The sequence below is a fragment of the Bombina bombina genome, chromosome 11 (assembly GCF_027579735.1).
Source record: "Bombina bombina isolate aBomBom1 chromosome 11, aBomBom1.pri, whole genome shotgun sequence".
NCBI classification, from domain to species: domain Eukaryota; kingdom Metazoa; phylum Chordata; class Amphibia; order Anura; family Bombinatoridae; genus Bombina; species Bombina bombina.
In genome coordinates, this window is record NC_069509.1 from 166,948,461 (window position 1) to 166,964,147 (window position 15,687).

General features: G+C 38.3%; 1 protein-coding gene across 1 annotated transcript in view; it reads right to left on the reverse strand.

Moving 5' to 3' along the window:
• The window catches only part of LOC128641728 (uromodulin-like), a 106,461-nt gene that overhangs the window by 47,385 nt on the left and 43,389 nt on the right, over positions 1-15,687 (reverse strand). The window contains exon 10 of the mRNA XM_053694253.1: positions 785-933. Within this exon, the coding sequence (XP_053550228.1) occupies positions 785-933 (149 nt within the window). The remainder of the gene's footprint in view (positions 1-784; positions 934-15,687) is intronic.

The window sequence follows — 15,687 nt, forward strand, 5'->3', positions numbered from 1 at the left end:
AAATTTGTTCTAAAAGGAAAAAAAACAAAACAATTTATGACCCCATATATAATTCAATAATGCAAACTTGAAATGTAAGGGCATGACGCACCAACTTCTGCCCAATTTACAAAGATGATTTTAGCCATTGTATAAAAACATTATACAAAATGAATGGTGAATAAATTATTAAAATAATGACAGGCAAAAAATGATGAGACAAATGGAATTGTGTTGTAAACTATTGAACCTATTGACAATGAACCAAAATGAATAAAAAATAATTTAAATAATGTATAATTTCAGCAAGCCTAGAACCAGCATGGGAGCGTAGCAACTGGATGGCCAGTAGTCACCATTTTAGCAGTTATATTGGGTGCTCTCTATGAGCTATAGAAGTCAAAGGGAAAGTCACATTTTTTTAGATTTTTTTTTCTCCAAAAGCATCCTAAGTGGTTTTATAATACCTCTTCAAACAGTATTCAAAGCTATAGTATATCATAACAATGTTACCTTTATAAATGATCTCTAGTTTTTACCCCCATCTGACCCCCACTGCATTTATTTTTTATTTTTTTATAATTAGAAAGCAGATCAGTCTACAAAACTAAAATCAATTGGGCAAAGTGGTCTCCCAAACTGACTGGCTGAATTGCTCAATGATAATTAAAATAAAAAAGCAACATCCAGGGGGTAGAATGTGGGCGAAAGATTGAGATCACTTTCAGGGGCTTATAAAAGGTGAACTATGCAAGGAACAATAATGGGTCTGAGTATGATCATCAAAAGAAATAGAAGCTTAAACCTTATCATGGGCTTTAAGGAAGCCTGAAGAGACACTTCCATATCCAGTGGATATACACAGGAATACTGTACTTCTAGTTCTTGTCTTTCTATAATCCCAGCTTCTTTCATGTATATGTTGTTACTGTATATAGCATGGGTTGTATTTTTCTAGATGGGACAAAAAACAAAACAAATTGTGAGTTTTCTTTTAAAATGACAGCAACATTCTATTTAGAATTTACTCGCTGTAAACATGGTGCAAAGCAGATCATACATGTCATACATTATTTAGAATACTAATGCCAAGTTACCATTGGTTAACTTTGAGATGCAAAGTATTCAACTATTTGGCTGGTGTAAAGTGTTGTCATTCCTCATTCCGTTTTACAACTACATGTAAACTTTGTAAGCTATTAAGTGTATTTCCATCCCCATTTAAAGGGACAGTCAAGAGCCAATAAATTATTTTAATTACTTATTGTTACATACCAGAGAAGCATCCTGCAACTGGACCCACATCTATAAGCTGTAAGAAGTACATGAAACATTTAAATATTCATGCTTTGTAAGTGGCTGAAAATGTCTGCTAATATCTGAAAATGGCTGCCAAGCTCCACCCACCTACTGCGGTGGATAGCCGGACAGATAGCTCAGCATGCTAATGCACTGTGGCTGATCTCTGTAGCAACCCAAGGGTTGCAGGTTAAATCCCCAGCGAGGTCCACTCAGCCTTTCATCCTTCCGAGATTGATAAAATGAGCAGCGCCTTGAGACCCTTACGGGTGATTAGCCGTGCTTTACAAGTACCCAATACATACATACGTGTATATTTTGGTATGTTAGGTTTCTCCAATCATGATCGACTCTTAAAGGGACACTGAACCCAATTTTTTTCTTTTGTGATTCAGATAGAGCATGACATTTTAATCAACTTTCTAATTTACTCCTATTATTACATTTTCTTTATTCTCTTGGTATCTTTATTTGAAATGCAAGAATGTAGGTTTAAATGCCGGCCCATTTTTGGTGAACAACCTGGGTTGTCCTTGCTGATTGGTGGATAAATTCATCCACCAATAAAAAAAAGTGCTGTCCAGAGTACTGAACTAAAAAAAGCTTAGATGCCTTCTTTTTCAAATAAAGATAGCAAGAGAACGAAGAAAATTTGATAATAGGAGTAAATTAGAAAGTTGCTTAAAATTGCATGCTCTATCTGAATCATGAAAGAAAAAAAATTAGGTTCAGTGTCCCTTTAAATAAGTTGTCCTTCTTGCACACGCTGCTTTGTGCATGTGCAATTTGAAATAGCTAACTGAAAAATATTAAACGTGTACTGCTAAACTGTCATACAAGAAAACAGCTAACTGGACAAAAATAAAACTTGGTGGCCATTTTTGATTAATTGAAAGTTTAATTTACTTCTGACAAGCTTGTAGATGTGGAACCCATTGCAAGATGCTTGTCTGGTATTTAACAATAAGTAATAAAAGATTAATAAGTATTGGGTCTAAACTGCCCCTTTAATATCAAGGAACTTGGCTATTTTAAATGAAAAAAATGACCATCTCTGAGAATGTTGCTTACTTATTCAAGCAAGTAAGGGCCAGATTACAAGTGGAGCACTAAATTATCTTGCGCCCGCAAACGGGCAATTTTGCCCGTTTGTGGGCACGTGATAAATAACCAGCCATTACAAGTAGCAATTAGCACCCAGAAAATTAACCATAGGGTAAAAGTGCCCGAAATGCCCTCAAAATAGAGGGCATTATAGTTTTTTATTATTATTATATTATATTATAAAAAAATAACTCCACTAGGCAGTATTTTAGGGGTAAATTTGGTGGGAGTGGAGTGTTAGAAAAAAACGGCACTGAAAAGGTACATTGCGGTCTATAGAAACTGTATTTGCTGCCATCGCTGCGTTACTTACCCCCTTCGCTGCGCTAGGTTCTGATGTCGTCTCTGACTCTTTATATTTAGTACAATGGGGTAAATTTATCATGGTGCGGACAGGCATGATCCACTATAGTGAATCATGTCCACCGCACATCGATAAATGCCGACAGCTGGTGCAATACCGCCCCCTGCAGATTTGCAGCCAATCGGCCGCTAGCAGGGGGTGTCAATCAACCTGATCGTATTCGATCGGGCTGATTGTTGTCCACCACCTCAGAGGTGGCAGACGAGTTAAGGAGCAGCGGTTTTAGGACCGCTGCTTCTTAACTTCCGCTTCAGGCGGAACTGAAGCGGAGTGGGTCGGAAGCAGCATCCGCTGCTTCATAAATCGACCCCATAGTCTAAAGGTGAAAAGGATGAACACCACCAATAAAAGTTCTGCATTTTTTGAATTTAAATAATTTAGAGTAAGTGTGGTATTACATTTTAATTAAATGAAACAAATTAAATGAAAGTGATGTATACTTGATAACTGTATTAGCTAAATAAGACCACTTTTCCAACTTAGCATAACTCCGATTAGGGATGGGCGAATCTGTGTAATTCGTTTGTTAGAACAAATTGTTCTGTGGGCATTCGTTTTGGACAATCGAATGTTGATAAGAATGAAAATACATTAAAATTTGGTAATCAAATAGTATTTTTGGTTTTTAAATGTTACTTTAATTTTCAAATGTTCATAATTAGATCAAATGTGCAAATTCAAAACTTTGAATGTATTATTTGATTTAACAAATACTATTCAGAAGTTCAATAGTTCATGTGGTAGGGAATTTAGTAAATTGATACATATTTGATACAAAAATATAAATTCTAACGTTTCTATTTCTAATATTGCATAATTTGAATATTACATTTAAAGAAATCATTAGAAATATTATGAAAAATATATAAATTTTAATTTTTCAAATTTGAATATTGCATAATTTGAATTGAATTATTAGACAAAAATTAAGAATATTACATTTAAAGAAAGCAGAAACACTATAACATTAAACAAATGTTAGAATGTTATACAAACATTCAAAACAAACAAAAGGAATGTGTTACAATTTGTTTCATTTTTCGAATGTTGCATGAGAAGTGTCTTGTATGGGTTTTAAAATAATTCCAATGCTCTGCAACAACCTCTTTATCACAAGCTCTACAAATGCATTTTTGGCACAGTAGCATCACCTATACTTTGTAATGTATTTTTGATGAGTTTTGTGACAATATTTAGTTTTGCTAAACAGTTAAACCAGAGCTCTGAAATCGAGGTAATCATTCTAGCGTTTACTTTCAACTTGTAATATGAGCGGTAAGCCCGGTGAGTGCAAACCCTTGCAATATACTCATCGCTTGGGCGCAAACGTTTGCAATCCACTTGTAATCTGACCCTTTAGGTTTTCTGTCCCTTTTATACAGAAAACATTCTGAGCATAAAAAAACAGTTAAACTAAGCTTGCAAATCTTATATTAAAGCTTTCTCTGTTGCTATAGCTGTCGCATTGATACAGGGGCGTATTTTGGCCTAGGCAAACAAGGAACTTGCCTAGGCCGGCAGATTAGAGGGGGGGGCAGCACTTTTTTGTCACTATATTTGTAAAAAGCTTACAGTTATTTTAGAAGTATTATACAGGTATATAATGTGAGATTTTGCCCAAGGAGCTTACATTCTAGGGTGGTATAATAAGAGACTGCACATAGAGCTTACTTTTTAGAGGTAACTCTGAACATTTCATTTATTTAGCTAGCTATTTAGTTCTGTTGGCTTTCAGCACTTAGTATTGTGTTTGGGTAAGTATTGTATTAAGAAATATGTGCTGCCCCCGCTCCAGCCGGACAGATAGCTCAGCATGATAAGGCACTCAGCCTTTCATCCTTCCGAGGTTGATAAAATGAGCAGCGCCTTGAGACCCTTACGGGTGATTAGCCGCGCTTTACAAGTACCCACTACAATACAATACAATTTGGGGTTTATATATATATACTGTACACTCACCGGCCACTTTATTAGATACACCACCTTGCTAGTATCGGAGGTTGGACCCCCTTTTGCCTTCAGAACTGCCTTAATTCTTTGTGGCATAGATTCAACAAGGTGTTGGAAACATCCTTTAGAGATTTTGGTCCAAATTGACATGATAGCATCACGCAGTTGCTGCAGATTTGTCGGCTGCACATCCATGATGTGACTCTCCCATTCCATCAAATCCCAAAGGTGCTCTATTGGATTAAGATCTATTGACTGTTGATGCCATTGGAGTACAGTGAACTCATTGTCATGTTCAAGAAACCAGTTTGAGATTATTTGAGCTTTGTGACATGGTGCATTATCCTGCTGGAAGTAGGCATCAGAAGATGGGTACACTGTAGTCATAAACGGATGGACATGGTCAGCAACAATACTCAGATAGGCTATGGCATTTAAATGATGCTCAATTGGCACTAAGGAGCTCTAAGTGTGCCAAGAAAATATCCCCCACACCATTACACCACCACCAGTCTGAACCGTTGATACAAGGCAGGATGGATCCATGCTTTCATGTTGTTTATGCCAAATTTTGACCCTACCATCTGAATGTCACCGCTGAAATTGAGACTCATCAGACCAGGCAACGTTTTTCCAATCTTCTATTGTCCAATTTTGGTGAGCCTGTGTGAATTGTAGCCTCAGTTTCCTGTTCTTAGCTGACAGGAGTTGCAGCCATTGTGGTCTTCTGCTGCTGTAGCCCATCTGCTTCAAGTTTTAATGTGTTCTGCATTCAGAGATGGTATTCTGCATACCTTGGTTTATGAGAGTGGTTATTTGAGTTACTGTTGCCCTTCTATCATCTGGAACTAGTCTGCCCATTCTTCTCTGACCTCTGACATCAACAAGGCATTTTCGTCCACACAACTGCCGCTCACTGGATATTTTCTCTTTTTCTGACCTTTTTCTATAAACCCTAGAGATGGTTGTGTGTAAAAATCCCAGTAGATCAGCAGTTTTTGAAATACTCAGATCAGCCCGTCTGGCACCCATAACCATGCCATGTTCAAACTCACTTAAATCCCCTTTCTTCCCCATTCTGATGCTCGGTTTGAATGTCAGCAAGTCGTCTTCACAAACATCTAGATGCCTAAATGCATTGAGCTGCTGCCATGTGATTGGCTGATTAGCAATTTGTGTTACCAAGTTATTGATCAGGTGTACCTAATAAAGTGGCTGGTGAGTGTATATTGCAGCAATAGATATGTGTATGTGTATAACTCTGTGTGTATGCGTGTATGCAAGTGTTTTGCAAGTATCTTGTGAACATTTGCTTTGGAAATGCCATGAAAAAAAAAATCCACATTACTCTCTGCCAAAAAATATTATGGTCAAAAAAGGCCTAAAACCTTGTGGTGGATGGAGGTAGGGGGGCAGCAGAATTTTGAGTGCCTAGGGCAGCACAAAACCTAAGTACGCCACTGCATTGAGAGGAAAGTTTAGCTCTTGAGTGGTAGAATGTACAGGCCATTCACTTACCCGTGTGCTTGTTCTGAGCATTAAATGAAAGTTGAGTTAAGGTTTACACGTCGGACAAAACTGTAAGCAAGATATTATTATTAAAAAAAAACACTTTCTTTTTCCTACCTGTAATTCAGTATCTTTGTTATTAGAAAAATTGAATGGAATATGGAACACTGAGCTTGATGAACGTATAAAGGAAAGTTTATCCTGTTGATAGACAGAGTGGATATGGATGTTATGGTACAAAGGTCTGGAACTGAGCTTGTCACATTGACGGGAGAAGAGAGGATAGATTATAATTATATATATTTTTTTTATTTAGTTTTTTTTGTGCTATGTATTAAGAGAAAAGAGTGCAGGAATCCAGGGCCAATGACAGAAATGAATAAAATTCAAAAAAGCTTTATTGTCCAATTCTTTAAAAAGCGCCAAGGGCAACAATTAGAAGTAACATGGAAGATAGTGAAGACAGAAAAGTACAGCCGTTACTAAACTGGCTTACGCGTTTCGGCCGTAGCCTTACTCTTAGCCTATTTAAAATACAATCACAGCTGTGTCTTTATAGGGATCTATTTGACTGTGATAGGTGTAAAAACAATGAGGCGGTACTATACATTTAAATACAACAGGTAAAAGATTCCTATGTATCAATATATGTATGTCAATTTTAACCTGCATAATATATCTAAGAAGGAGGGGGCGGGGAAAGAGAGACCCCTAAGGTATTGCCATTAGAAAAAGAGGACTTATACTAGGTCTACTCTAATTCTGCTTACGCTGTTTGAGCCATTATTTAAACAGAATATGCTGTTCATCTAACCTAGTAGAATTCACACACACATCAATATTGAGTACTCAAATGTGTGCACAGTTAAATAAATATACACATGCCTAGACAATCATCTACATTGTGCGGCTACTAGTATTGTCAGTATGGATGTCCGTTAGTGTACTTAAATATAAATAAGCAAATAGTTATACACATAAACCAAGCCTTCCATAAATTCTCAATAAATGATATGAGTATAAAACTCTCATAAACACATAGATAAAGTTTTCAACATGAGCTTCACCCTGTATTAGAATACTAGCTGATATTTATCTAGTACTAATAATGGGGACAAAATATGTATTCATGTCAATAATCAGAGTGAGGCTGTAAGGAATTTATGTGGTAGAATGTAATGGGAGAACAATTACCTACTCCCAATAATTAATTAAGTCATATTGGGAGTTTAGCCCTCCTGGATACCTAGTTTCTAGATGGAAGATCCAAGATAGAGGAGCTTTTCCCTGTCCCTACCTCTTTTTGGGGTGAGGACCTGTTCTATAGCTTGGGGTGGATGGCAGCTATTTCCATGAAGCAAGGTGTTACCAGAAACCGGCTTCCTATAGCTTGTAGTTTCAATTGTACCATCAACGAGACCTTTCATTGTGATATCTAAATAGTGCATCACATGAGCATTGGTCTCAAAGGTAAAGACCAGATTGAGTTTGTTAACATTAATCCAATCCACAAATTGTTGGATTCTGTCTATTCCTCCCTTCCATATTAGAAGCAAATCGTCTATAAAATGTAGATAGACTATGATATCTTCTAAGAAGGGATTATGTTGTGCATAGACATGGGACAGTTCCCACTATTTGGATATCACAATGAAAGGTCTCGTTGATGGTGCAATTGAAACTACAAGCTATAGGAAGCCGGTTTCTGGTAACACCTTGCTTCATGGAAATAGCTGCCATTCACCCCATGTACCCTATGCGATTGCTAAAGGTCAACTCATCCGACTTAAAAGAAAATGTTCGGATGAGCGCTCCTTTAAGGATCAATCAGAGACATTAATAGGTCATTTAAAACAATGTGGATATAAAAATTCTGACATTAGAAAAGCAATATGACTCCCAATATGACTTAATTAATTATAGGGAGTAGGCAATTGTCCTCCCATTACATTCTACCACATAAATTCCTTACAGCCTCATTCTGAATATTGACATGAATACATATTTTGACCCCATTATTAGTACTAGATAAATATCAGCTAGTATTCTAATACAGGGTGAAGCTCATGTTGAAAACTTTATCTATGTGTTTATGAGAGTTTTATACTCATATCATTTATTGAGAATTTATGGAAGGCTTGGTTTATGTGTATAACTATTTGCTTATTTATATTTAAAGGGCCATAATACCCAAATGTTTAAACACTTGAAAGTGATGCAGCATAGCTGTAAAAAGCTGACTAGAAAATATCACCTCAACATATCTATGTAAAAAAGAAAGATATTTTACCTCAAAAGTTCCTCAGTAGCCACCTCCCATTGTAAAGGATTTCTAAGCAGCATTTTAGTGTGTCTGTCCTGGGACATCTGAAGGGACTAGCATCGTGCACTCTCATATTATTTCACCAATCGGGTAAAGGAAGCTTACTATGAAATCTCATGAGAGTTAAGTCAAATCTCATGAGATCACAGTAAGAGTTCATGACCTCAGCACTGCTGATGCTGATTGGCTGCTGTTCATTTCTTCATTTTTTTAAATTTGTTTACCTGCAGCTGGGAGCAGCTGAGTATAAGTTTTTACACAGAACTTACTCTGGTGAGCTGAGGAGATTGTGAGGTAAAATATCTTCCTTTTTTACATAGAGAAGCTCAGGGGATATTTTCCTGTCAGCTTTTTACAGTTATACTGCATCAGTTTCAAGTTATTTAGCATCTGAGTATTATGTCCCTTTAAGTACACTAACGGACATCCATATTGACAATACTAGTAGCCGCATAATGTTGATGATTGTCTAGGCATGTGTATATTTATTTAACTGTGCACACATTTTAGTACTCAATATTGATGTGTGTGTAAATTCTACTAGGTTAGATGAACAGCATATTCTGTTTAAATAATGGCTCATACAGTGTAAGCAGAATTAGAGTAGACCTAGTATAGGTCCTCCTTTTTCTAATGGCAGTACCTTAGGGGTCTCTCTTTCCCCGCCCCCTCCTTCTTAGATATATTATGCAGGTTAAAATTGACATACATATATTGATACATAGGAATCTTTTACCTGTTGTATTTAAATGTATAGTACCACCTCATTTGTTTTTACACCTATCACAGTCAAATAGATCCCTATAAAGACACAGCTGTGATTGTATTTTAATTAGGCTAAGAGTAAGGCTTTGGCCGAAACGCGTAAGCCAGTTCAGTAACGGCTGTACTTTTTTGTCTTCACTATCTTCCATGTTACTTCTAATTGTTGCCTTTGGCGCTTTTTAAAGAATTGGACAATAAAGGTTTTTTGAATTTTAATCTTTGCTGTCCTTGGCCCTGGATTCCTGCACTCTTTTCTATATTTTAATTTGCCTTTTTTTTGGAATCCTAGTAGTGCCGGAGCATTTTGCCCTAAGGGATCTAACTACCAATAGGAGGTGGAGGAGTAAGCGTAGGTGTGCGTGTGACATAACGGACTTCGAGTACGGCAGTGAACATCAGCAAGCTGCAGGAAACAACGGCAACGGACGAACAGGCAACGGATACCCCTTGGATACTCGTGAGTGAGGGACTGCCCAGGACCGCCGTTTTTGACAGTTTTCCCAACAACAGATCCTAAATCAACACAACACCGGCTGTACCCCATAAAGGATCAACTCCTGTGAGTACCTTTAAGCAATTACTAGAGTCTTATCATGTATGCTAGCACCCTTGTATGAAGAAGTATTACAGCTTACTGTACGTTTTTCCTTCAAACCGATTGGGGGCAGCGGTTCTATTGTGTTGCATAATTTAGTAAACTCTGATTTATTCTGATTATCAATCACGCACACCTTCCCTCCTATGGACTATTTGAGGCTTCATTGAGGCATAACATTGGGCGAGTATTGAAAGGATATGAATTGGTCTATCTAGCACTGTTGTTTGCCATACTCACATTGCCTAAGATATAGACTCTTTGTTTGAATGCCGGTCAGTCTCTCTTATAGTAGTGAGTATATTCGCACCTCCACCATTAATGTTTTGTGTCCCTAGGGCAAGTACCCCTGACGTTTTGGAAATAACTTTATTCATCATATTGTTATCCTTTGAGGGGTACGGTATGCTTTTTGCACATTAAAGCATCTTAACCTTTCTCCTTTTTTGACTATGTATTAAGAGGACATTAAACCACTTGATTTTGTGTTTAACATTCTTTTTAAAGGGACAGCCCAGTCAAAATTAAACTTTCATGATTAAGATCGGGCATGCAATTTTAAACCACTTTCCAATGTACTTGTATAATCAATCTTGCTTTGTTCACTTGGTATTCTTTATTGAAAGCTAAACCTAGGTAGGCTTATATGCTAATTTCTAAGCCCTTGAAGGCCACCTCTTATCTCAGTTCATTTTGATATTTTTTCACAGTTAGACACTGTTAGTTATTATTTTTATTATCATTTATTTGTATAGTGTCGCCAAATTCCGTAGGGCTGGTTCATGTGTGTCATATAGATAACATTGTGCTAGCTCCCGTTGAATTATTTATGAGTCAGCCTTTGTTGGCTTAAATGCATGCCTGTCAAAAGAACTGAAAGAAGGGGGCAATCTGCAGAGGCTTAGATACAAGGTAATCACAGAGGTAAAAAGTATATTAATATAATCGTGTTAGTTATGCAAAACTGGGGAATGGATAATAAAGTAATTATCTATCTTTTCAAACAACTAAAATTTTGGTGTACTAACGGTACCTGTAAAAAAAATAAAGCATTTTCAAGATTTAACCCCCCAAAACTTTATTCACCATAACTTCCTCACTGTCCACTTCTGCTTAACTGATTCTTTTTTTTAATAGTACACCATTAGTATGCTGTCTAATCAAAGCACACTGGATCACACTATTGAAATAAATGTAGCGTGTTCCTACCCTAGGCAAAGCCGACGGCTTTACCCAGCATGGGAGCATGCTACATTTAGTTCAGTGCCGCAACCTTCGTGCTCTGATTAGACATAGTGCAGAATTCCGTGATTAGACATAGTGCAGAATTATGTAACATTGATAAGAAGATTGACTGTCCCTTTAAGATTGTACTTGCCTCACACTACCTAGGGGGCCGAAAAGCACATTCTGCAACCTACAAATCAAATAGCTGGTTTAGGGCTAGATTACAAGTGGATCGCAAATGTATCACACGCCCGTAAACTGGTAAATTTGCCCATTTACGTGCACGATAAATAACCAACCATTACAAATTAGTGGCCGGAAAATTAACCAGAGATCAGATCTTTCTAAGTGTACTGTATAAAGCAGTTTTTAGGGTTTAAAGTGAGTGGGTGTGGGGTGTTAGAAAAAACTGACAAGTGCCTTTACATTGCGGTCTATGGGGACTGTGGTATTTCTATAAATAAATATGTTTATGCTTATATACATATATATTTCTGTTAATATGTGTATATACACATATAAACACAAAAATATATATGTATATATTCATATACATATATAGCTAACCTTTGCTGCCTTTCACTGCGCGACTTACCCCCTTCGCTGCACTAGGTTCTCATGCCGTGTCTCATGGCATGAGAATGAGGCTCCCATTGGAGTCTATGGAAACTCACGCTATTGAGCAGGAAGCTTCCATGCAATGCGAACATGATCTCGCATTTGCATTGCGGGTCTCTTCAAATACCATTGTGTGTGCTTGTATTACGAGTGGAGCACAAATTTAGCACTAGCAAAAGCGTAATTTTCACTTGTAATCTGGCTCTTAGGCAATTGGCAGCTTTTTAAAAACCTAGGCTGAAGATTTTGCTTTTTAGCTATTCTAGGTAATGTGGGACACATTTTTTACACAAAAGCAAACATTTACATATTTTTAAAAAAAAATGGAATTTTGAAGCTAAATTATATTTCTTCCCTAAGATATGGAGAGTCCACAAAGTCATTCCAATTACTAGTGGGAATATCACTCCTGGCCAGCAGGAGGAGGCAAAGAGCATCACAGCAAAGCTGTTAAGTGTCACTCCCCTACCCATTTTTTCCCAGTCATTCTCTTTGCCTCTGTAAATGGAGGAGGGGAAGTTTGGTGTCTGAAATAAATGAATTCCTTTTTCTGGTACTTTTCCCTGCAAGCAAGGCTTTGGGTTTAGCTGAGTCCACGTCAATCTCTTCAGTAGAGTAGTGGTGGCTTTTAAGCAGTTAGGAAGTTGTGAGGTAGTCTTTGCTTTGTTTCCTAACACATTGCTGCCCATGGTACATGGTTACTCTGTTCTTTCTTTGTCTACAGGTCTCTGTAAGGAGTATGTGTCCTTTCACGCCTTGTGAGCTATATTCCTTCCAGACAGCTAGACTGTAGGTAAGTGCTTTTGTCTTCTACGTCTTGGAGACTTGCACTTCAGAAGATTATGTCATATGCAGTAGATGGGGACATTTTTCTTTGGCAGTTAGCAGGCACATTATGTATGTTGAGACTAGGGGGCCAATTTATGTAAGTGCGAGCGGACATGATACGATGTAGCGTATCATGTCCGCCGCACATCAATAAATGCCTACAGCATACTCTGTTGGCATTTATCATTGCACCAGCAGTTCTTGTTAAATGCTGGTGCAATGCGGCCCCCTGCAGATTCGCGGCCAATCGGCCGCTAGCAGAGGGTGTCAATCAACCTGATCGTATTCGATCGGGTTGATTTATGTCCGCGGCCTCAGAGCAGACGGACAAGTTATGGAGCAGCGGTCCATAAATCAGCCCCAAGGGGTTAATCTTTCCTTTATTGGGAGGTTTTTCCTCTTTGGGCTTATATTGTTGAAATACTTTATTAGTATGTGTGTGGCTTATGTTTTATACAGGGATGTATGTATAAACTTAAAATTTGGCAATTGGTTTTCTTTGCTTGCTTAGCTAGAATAGGCTAACTGACAAACTGCGTGAATTTCAGTCTCTTCAGTGTTGATCTACTATATGATCGTTTTAGAGACTTCTGGCAGCCAAATTGTGTATAAGTGTTACGGTAAGGCCCCTCAGCCTGTCTGAGGTATAGGGGGCCTGATTGGTTTATTATTTTAAAGAATTTTTGCATAATTCTTAAAGTGACAGTGTATTTAAAAAATTTCTACAATTTGGGGAATTTTTTATTTTAGTATTATGGACATGGACCAAGACTATGGGGCCCATTTATCAAAGGGCTTGCGGACCTGATCCGACACTGCGGATCAGGTCCGCAAGACCTCGCTAAATGCGGAGAGCCAGCAGGGAGGTGTCAATCAACCCGATCGTATTCGATCGGGTTGATTTCCGGCGATTCCTGTCCGCCTGCTCAGAGCAGGCGGACAGGGTTATGAAGCAGCGGTCTTTAGACCGCTGCTTCATAACTTGTGTTTCTGGCGAGTCTGAAGACTCGCCAGAAACACGGCCCTTCAAGCTCCATACGGAGCTTGATAAATGGGCCTGTCTGTGTCTTTTGACAAATGCTTGTTATGCCTTGAGGTACAAATTGTTTTGCCTATGCAATTCTGTGCTGCATGCTTAGCTAGAACACTTAAATTTAAAGATACATTTTTGCCCTCTGAGCCCAATGTCTCTCAGGATGATGCTGTTCAGGCAATGCTACAGCTTTCCCCTCAAACGTCCCAAGCCTCTATGGCATCGCATACAGTGCCCTGCAGTTGCTCTCAGCCTCATGGAGGAGTTTATTTGCCTGCAGATGTTGCTGCACAGTTATCTTCTGTGGTATCTGCGGCATTATCTGTTTTTCCTATGCTAGGAAAACGCAAGAGGAAAATTAGACATTCAGATAGTAAGTTTTCTGTTCCACCTACTGCTACACAGGTTGCCCTCCCTCATAAGTCTGATGATGTCAGGAATGTCATCCTTATTCTTTACAGTATCAACATCTACTGTCTCTTTAAGGATCTTCAGCTTGTCAAAGCACCTCCCTATATAACCTCACCTGCCTCTGACAAAATTGCTTTGTATTGATTACTGAAGCACCACTACTCTGAGCCACTCACCTGTGAACGCTGTTCACTCTGTTACTCCTAAAGTTAAAAACTTCAGCTTGTTCTCTACTGTGAATGCTGTTCACATACTTCAGTGTTCCTGGTTTCTCCAAAAACCCTATCTGCTGCATTATCTCAAGTATCCTTTCCATTTACGCTGCACGAGCATCCGTTGTGCCTGTCAGCTGTTCCTGACTCCCTGAGGACCCGGATTGCGGTGACGTCACACGCCAGCTTCTCTATCACCGGACTTCACTCCTTCTGCTCACATTCTACAGCGGTAAGGTCAACATAAGCAGGATACCAGTTTCTGCAACACTCTGTAAGCTTATTTCAACAATTCACCCTTTCACTTGTTAAATCCACTAACCTAAGTATGCATAAGACTGTCATGAACTTTGCCATTCACTACCCTGCCGTCCGAAGCACGCTCTTATCTCAGTAAATTACCTACTACCAGCCTCCATAACTGGATCATGCTATTCTACTGAAGTCATCTATGTGTACATAACTATGAACTATTAAATACCGGTATGTTTAATGGTATATTCCTGCTTGTCGGCTAAAAGTATTATCCTGTTATTTCTATATAAGGTCTGTAAGTTAGTGGCCCTGCTGCATCTTTCAGTGTTACTCAGGCACACGTGGCAGCTATAGGGTTTAACCCACTTACATTTTCCCTAAAAACAATCACTGCTATTTGATACAAGGGTTCTGCATTACTTTAATAGTAATTCATGTTGCTCCCAAGTATCTCTCTGCTACAAATATACAATTTTATTGTTAATCTCAGCAGCTGAGGTTCAATTACTTGACTTGTTCTCAAAACATATGTTTTAGATATCGAAGTGAACCTGACAGATGAGGAGGATACGTCAGTAGCCTCTGAGGGTGAAATCACAGATTTGGACAATATAATTCCTTCATCTGATACTGAAGAAGTAAACTTCAGATTTAAGCTTGAACACCTTTGTGTACTGTTAAAGGAGGTATTGGCTACTTTGGAGAACTCTGATACTTCTGTCATTGTCAACCCTAAGAAGTCTAGTAAACTTAATAAATACTATGATGTTCCTTCCTCTGTGGAAGTGTTTCCTGTTCCAGAACGTGTGACAGAGATTATTTCACAGGAATGGGAGAAGCCAGGGATACCTTTCTCTCCATCTCCCGTCTTTAAAAATATGTTTCCTGTTGCTGACTCCATTAAAGAGTTATGGCGCATGGTGCCTAAAGTAGAAGGGGCTTTTTCTACTCTTGCTAAGAGAACTACAATCCCTATAGAGGATAGCTGCTTCTTTAAGGATCCCATGGACAAAAAGCTGGAGGCTTATTTGAAAAAGATGTATATTCATCAAGGTCTTCAATGGCAACCTTCAGTTTGTATTGCCACAGTAGCAAGTGAGGCATCTTATTGGTGCGACGCCTTGTCTGAATCAATTTTAGAAAATACTCCATTGGAGGAGATCCAAGATAGGATTAAGGTTCTCAAAATAGCCAATTTCTTTATTTCTGTTTATT